At 48.0% G+C, this 7,500-nt stretch overlaps 1 protein-coding gene across 1 annotated transcript in view; it reads left to right on the top strand.

Moving 5' to 3' along the window:
- LOC129705326 (CUB domain-containing protein 1-like) overlaps positions 1–7,500 on the top strand; it is a 26,888-nt gene that overhangs the window by 3,139 nt on the left and 16,249 nt on the right. Inside the window, exon 2 of the mRNA XM_055648846.1 lies at positions 6,843–7,064. Within this exon, the coding sequence (XP_055504821.1) occupies positions 6,843–7,064 (222 nt within the window). The remainder of the gene's footprint in view (positions 1–6,842; positions 7,065–7,500) is intronic.

Genomic DNA, 7,500 nt, shown 5'->3' on the forward strand with positions numbered 1-7,500 from the left:
GGGTTATCTTATGGAAACATATAAAATTATAAAAGGACTGGACAAGCTAGATGCAGGAAACATGTTCCCTATGTGGGGTTAGTCCAGAACCAGGGGCCACAGTCTTTGAATAAAGGGGAGGTCATTTAAGACTGAGGTGAGAAAAAACATTTTCTCCCATAGAGTTGTGAATTTATGGAATTCCCTGCCACAGAGGGCAGTGGAGGCCAAGTCACTGGATGGATTTAAGAGATAGTTAGATAGAGCTTTAGGGGCTAGTGGAGTCAAGGGATATGGGGAGAAGGCAGGCATGGGTTATTGATAGGGGATGATCAGCCATGATCACAATGAATGGCGGTGCTGGCTCGAAGGGCCGAATGGCCTCCTCCTGTACCTATTTTCTATATTTCTATGAAGAGGAAAAGATTAGTTAAGACCAAAGTTGGAACCTTGAAGACCGAAAAAGGTGAATTCATTATGGGGAACAAGGAAATGGCAGATGAGTTGAACAGGTACTTTGGATCCGTCTTCACTACGGAGGACACAAACAATCTTCCTGATATAGTAGTGGCCAGAGGATCTGGGGTGACGGAGGAACTGAAGGAAATCCACATTAGGCAGGAAATGGTGTTTGATAGACTGATGGGATTGAAGGCTGATAAATCCCCAGGGCCTGATGGTCTGCATCCCAGGGTACTTAAGGAAGTGGCTCTAGAAATCGTGGATGCATTGGTGATAATTTTCCAATGTTCTATAGACTCAGGATCAGTTCCTGTGGATTGGAGGGTAGCTAATGTTATCCCACTTTTTAAGAAAGGAGAGAGAGAGAAAACGGGGTATTATAGACCAGTTAGCCTGACATCGGTGGTGGGGAAGATGCTGGAGTCAATTATTAAAGATGTTATAGCAGCGCATTTGGAAAACAGTGACGGGATTGGTCAAAGTCAGCATGGATTTATGACGGGGAAATCATGCTTGACTAATCTTTTGGAATTTTTTGAGGATGGATAAGGGAGAGCCATTGAATGTGGTCTATCTTGACTTTCAAAGAGCCTTTGACAAGGTCCCACATAAGAGATTAGTGTGCAAAATTAGAGCACATGGTATTGGGGGTAGAGTATTGACATGATAGAGAACTGGTTGGCAGACAGGAATCAAAGAGTAGGAATTAACAGATCCTTTTCAGAATAGCAGGCAGTGCCTAGTGGGGTGCCGCCCAGTTATTTATAGTATATATTAACGATTTAGACGAGGGGATTAAATGTGACATCTCCAAGTATGCGGATGACACAAAGCTGGGTGGCAGTGTGAGCTGCAAGGAGAATGCTATGAGGCTGCAGGGTGACGTGGATAGATTGGGTAAGTGGACAGATGCAAGGCAGATGCAGCATAATGTGGATAAACGTGAGGTTTTCCACTTTTGTGGCAAGAACAGGGAGACAGATTATTATCTGAATGGTGTCAGATTAGGAAAAGGGGAGGTGCAACGAAACCTGGGTGTGCTTGTACATCAGCCACTGAATGTATGCATGCAGGTACAGCAGGCAGTGAAGAAAGCTAATGGCATGTTAGCCTTCATTGCGAGAGGATTTGAGTATAGGAGCAAGGAGGTCCTACTGCAGTTGTACAGGGCCTTGGTGAGACCACACCTGGAGTATTGTGTGCAATTTTGGTCTCCTAATTTGAGGTAGTGCAGCGTAGGTTCACAAGGTTAATTCCCGGGATGGCGTGACTGTCATATGATGAAAGAATGGAACGGCTGAGCTTGTATTCATTGGAATTTAGAAGGATGAGAGGGAATCTTATAGAAACATAAATTTATTAAGGGATTGGGGAGGCTATATGCTGGAAAAGTGTTCCCGATGTTGGCGGAGTCCAGAACCAGGGTAAGAATAAGGGGTCGGCTATTTAGGACTGAGATGTGGAAAATATTTTTCACCCAGAGAGTTGTGAATCTGTGGAATTATCTGCCACAGAAGGCAGTAGAGGCCAATTCACTGGATGTTTTCAAGAGAGAGTTAGATTTTGCTCTTGGGGCTACGGGATCAAGGGATATGGGGAAAAAGCAGGAAAGGGGCACTGATTTTAGATGAGCAGCCATGATCATATTGAATGGTGGTGCTGGCTCGAAGGGCCGAATGGCCTACTCCTGCACCTATTGTCCATGTTTCTCACTGTCCACAACTCCAGCGGGCTTGGTATCAACTGCAAAGTTACCAACCTGTCGACCTTTCCGTCCATTGATATATACGTGTGTGACTTGGACTCTACTTATTGAACTAGTGGCTGGGAGCAGGGATGGAGGCAAGGAATGCTGGAGATTCTGTGAGCAGTGACATGCAGGGGATTGATTGCAGCACAAACGCTGGCATGCACCGTTTCCTGCTAGTGTCTGGCCCGCGTTTACGGAATGTGCCTGCACTCTGGAGCGAGCTGGTGACCAGTGTGGGAGGAACCATAAGGACCTGTGAGGTTATCCACTTTGGCGGCAAAAACAAGGGGGCAGATTATTATCTCAATGGGGTTAGGTTCGGTAAGGGGGAGGTGCAGCGAGACCTGGGCGTCCTTGTACACCGGTCACTGAAAGTTGGCTTACAGGTACAGCAGGCAGTGAAGAAAGCTAATGGAATGTTGGCCTTCATAGCAAGAGGATTTCAGTATAGGAGTAAAGAGGTTCTTCTGCAGTTGTATAGGGCTCTGGTAAGACCACATCTGGAGTATTGTGTACAGTCTTGGTCTCCTAATTTGAGGAAGGACATCCTTGTGATTGAGGCAGTGCAGCGTAGGTTCACGAGATTGATCCCTGGGATGGCGGGACTGTCATATGAGGAAAGATTGAAAAGACTAGGCTTGTATTCACTGGAGTTTAGAAGGATGAGGGGGATCTTATAGAAACATATAAATTATGAAAGGACTGGACAAGCTAGATGCAGGAAAAATGTTCCCAATGTTGGGCGAGAACCAGAACAGTCTTAGAATAAAGACGAGGTCATTTAAGACTGAGGTGAGAAAAAGCTTTTTCACCCAGAGAGTTGTGAATTTATGGAATTCCCTGCCACAGAGGGCAGTGGAGACCAAGTCACTGGATGGATTTAAGAGAGAGTTAGATAGAGCTCTGGGGGCTTGTGGAATCAAGGGATATGGGGAGAAGGCAGGCACGGGTTATTGATAGGGGACGATCAGCCATGATCACAATGAATGGCGGTGCTGGCTCGGAAAGGGCCGAATGGCCTCCTCCTGCACCTATTTTCTATGTTTATATTACCATGGACAAGGGTGGAAGGTCACACCATGTGCCTTCTCTGTAGAAACCACATTATTAGCATTGAAGCCAAACTTCCCCACCGCACTGTCGGCCACAGACATTAGTCTGCACAAGAACACAGCTGCCTGTGGCAGTGACTCATGGCTGCACCCACGTTCATGTAGATACTGGCAGACGGCTGCTCATCGGTGGAACTATCCTCATTGTGAGGGAGGGCAGAATAGATAGATAGATAGATCCTTTATTGTCATGGGGGGAAAGTCTAAGGAAATGGCTGATTGAGGCAAGTCCCAGCCACACACAATAGAGCTGGGGCTTAAATATCTTTTACTGGAAGTGGCTGGGGAGAGGCAGAGTGATGCATCATGAAATACAAAAATTATATAGGGGCCAGATTCAGATTCAAACTTTATTGTCATTGTGCAGTGTACAGTACAGAGACAACGAAATGCAGTTAGCATCTTCCTAGAAGAGCGACATAAATATTGGCAATAAATAAATATATTTACGTGCATACAGTCATAATAGTGCAATTATTTTTTTTCCTGGTGGGAGGAGTGTCCGGGGGGGGAGGGTGGGGTGATTGGCAATCACCGAGGTACAGTGTTGAGTAATGTAACAGCCACAGGGAAGAAGCTGTTCCTGGACCTGCTGGTATGGCAACGGAGAGACCTGTAGCGCCTCCCGGATGGTAGGAGGGTAAACAGTCCATGGTTGGGGTGAGAGCAGTCCTTGACGATGCTGAGCGCCCTCCGCAGACAACGCTTGCTTTGGACAGACTCAATGGAGGGGAGTGAGGAACCGGTGATGCGTTGGGCAATTTTCACCACCCTCTGCAGTGCTTTCTGGTCCGAAGACAGAGCAGTTGCCATGCCATACTGTGATACAGTTGGTAAGGATGCTCTCGATGGTGCAGCGGTAGAAGTTCACCAGGATCTGAGGAGACAGATGGACCTTCTTCAGTCTCCTCAAGAAGAAGAGACACTGGTGAGCCTTCTTGATCAGAGTAGAGGTATTGTGGGTCCAAGAGAGGTCATCGGAGATGTTGACCCCCCAGGAACCTGAAGCTGAAAACACGTTCCACCTCCGTCCCATTAATGTGGATGGGGGTGTGCGTGCCGCCCCTAGACTTCCTGAAGTCTACAATGAGCTCCTTGGTCTTCTTGGAGTTAAGGGCCAGGTTGTTGTCAGCGCACCATGCTGCTAGGAGCTGGACCTCCTCCCAATAGGCCAGCTCATCGTTGTTGCTGATGAGGCCAATCACCGTTGTATCATCTGCATACTTGATGATGGTGTTAGTACCATGTACAGGTGTGCAGTCGTAGGTGAAGAGGGAGTAGAGGAGGTGCTCAGCACACAGCCCTGTGGAACGCCGGTGCTCAGGGTGAGGGTTGAAGAGGTGTGCTTGTCTAACCTAACAGACTGGGGTCTGTTGGTTAGAAAGTCCAGTATCCAGTTGCAGAGGGAGGAGTCGATGCCCAGGTTACCGAGTTTGGTGATCAGTTTAGAGGGTATAATGGTGTTGAATGCTGAGCTGTAATCGATGAACAGCATTCTTACATAAGTGTCTCTGTTGTCGAGGTGGGAGAGGGCGGAGTGAAGTGCCGTTGAGAAGGCATCCTCCGTACTCCTGTTCTTGCGGTAGGCAAACTGATAGGGATCCAGTGTGGGGGGTAGGCAGCCTTTGAGGTGTGCCAGGACCAGCCTCTCGAAGCACTTGGGTGATGATGGGAGTAAGTGCAACTGGGCGGAAGTCGTTGAGGCTTGCCGCAGTGGAGTGTTTTGGCACCGGCACGATGGAGGTGGTTTTAAGGCACGTGGGGACACAGTCTAAGAATAAAGGGGAGGCCATTTAAAACTGAGATGAGATAAAACTTTTTCATCCAGAGTTGTGAATCTGTGGAATTATTAAGAGATTGGACAGGCAGTGGAGGCCGATTCACAGAATGAATTTAAAAGATAGTTAGATAGAGCTCTAGGGGCTAGCGGAATCAAGGGATACGGGGAGAAGGCAGGAATGGGGCACTGATTGTGGATGATCAGCCATGATCACAATGAATGACGGTGCTGGCTCGAATGGCCGAATGGCCTCCTGCAACTATTTTTCTATGTTTCTATGTGAAAATGCAATTCAACAGCAAGGTTAGTATAAACCTCATAGACTTCATCATTGAACCATAGAATGAATATATGATCAGGTTTAGATCGATATGTAACTCACATTGAATCTTCTCCATTAGATCATTTTATAGGAATCTGAGGGGTAACTTTTTCACACAAAGGGTGGTGGGTGTACGGAACAAGCTGCCAGAGGAGGTAGTTGAGGCTGGGACTGTAACAACATTTAAAAGCCATGTGGCCAGGTACATGGATAGGAAAGGTTTGGAGGGATATGGCCCAAGCGCAGGCAGGTAGGACTAGTGTAGATGGGACATGTTGGTCGGTGTGGGCAAGTTGGGCTGAAGGGCCTGCTTCCATGCTGTATGAATATTAACCTTCCTACACCGTTCCAGAGGGTGGGTGGGATCCAGAAGGTGGTGGAGGCAGCGACACTCGCTACAGTTAACAACCATCGAGACAACTTCAAACTCCTCGGAGTCAATATCACCGACAACTTCTCCTGGACCACCCATATTGAAGCAACGACCAAGAAAGCACACCAACGTCTCTACTTCCTTACAAGGCTTAGGAAGTTCAGCATGTTCCCCACAACTCTCATCAACTTCTACAGATGCACCCGTCGGCATTATATCGGGATGCATCACGGCACGGTTTGGGAACAGTTCCATCCAAGACCGCAAGAAATTGCAGCGAATTGTGGACGCAGCCCAGACCATCACACAAACCAACCTCCCTTCCATTGACGCCATCTATACCTCACGCTGCCTCGGCAAGGCCAGCAGCATAATCAAGGACCAATCGCACCCCGGTCACTCCCTCTTCTCCCCTCTCCCATCAGGCAAAAGGTACAGAAGTGTGAAAACACACACCTCCAGATTCAGGCACAGTTTCTTCCCAGCTGTTATCGGGCAACTGAACCATCCTACCACAACCAGAGAGCAGTGCTGAACTACTATCTACCTCATTGGTGACCCTCGGACTATCCTTGATCGGACTTTGCTGGCTTTACCTTGCACTAAATGTTATTCCCATATCATGTAACTGTACACTGTGAATAGATCGATTGTAATCATGTATTGTCTTTCCACTGACTGGTTAGCACGCAACAAATGCTTTTCACTGTACCTCGGTACACGTGACAATAAACTAAACTGAACTGAATTGACAAAGAAGTGAATGGTCAGGCATGTGGACTGAGTTATGCTGGGACATAGGATCAGCACAGATGGAGACGTGATGGTCCACAGCGACAGGGTGGGCCGAATGGCCTTTTCTAATGTGCAGGAAGGAACTGCCGATGCTGGTTTAAACTGAAGAAAGACCTAAAATGCTGGAGTAACTCAGCGGGACAGGCAGCATTTGTGGAGAGAAGGAATGGGTGACGTTTAGGGTCGAGACCCGTCTTCAGACTCTTGTAACGCTTTTAGAAGCATCTTTCTAAGGCCTTTACTAATGTTGGATCTGGTTTGTCACACAGGTGCTGAGATGGTGTTGGTCACCACTGGTCTGGATGTGACCATTAACATCAGACAAGCCGTCGGCAGTCCGAGCTTTGCCGACTGCCAAATGTGTATCGTGGGGGATGGTGATATAGTTTGTCATCAGGAGTATCGGTTCCTCCCGAATGTCTCTCTCCTCATCAACTTCACCTGCGCCGATCCCCAGCACGCCTTCATCATGGATGTGAAGAAAGATATTGGTGAGGATGCACTGTTTGCCATCAGCTTCCACCTGGTGTTGCTTTGTAGATGCAGTAAGCAGAAACGTCAACATCAACTTCAGGACCTCTAGACCTTCAGTCTCCTGCCAGCTGAGCCGTTAGTGTACGTACACTGGTGGGCTTGGTCACTGATGGACTGTCATCAGGAGACCTTCCTCCCCCCCCCCCCCCCCCCCCCCCCCCCCCACCCGGGGGCTGTCAACCACTCCCTGTCAGTCCACACGTTATTGATATGGTCACATGCGGCCGGCATCACTGCCATAAATAAGACCATCTGTCCACTGCCGTTGTGGGATCTAGCTGTGCATAACAAACGTGACTCTTTCAAAAGGCTGTCATGGGCTGCAAGTCACTTCCTGCCATGTCCTGTGAAATGCACGATGGATCTGAGTCTTTGGGTATCACTGCCGACCAG

The sequence above is a fragment of the Leucoraja erinacea genome, chromosome 2 (assembly GCF_028641065.1).
Source record: "Leucoraja erinacea ecotype New England chromosome 2, Leri_hhj_1, whole genome shotgun sequence".
Classification (NCBI taxonomy): Eukaryota; Metazoa; Chordata; class Chondrichthyes; order Rajiformes; family Rajidae; genus Leucoraja; species Leucoraja erinaceus.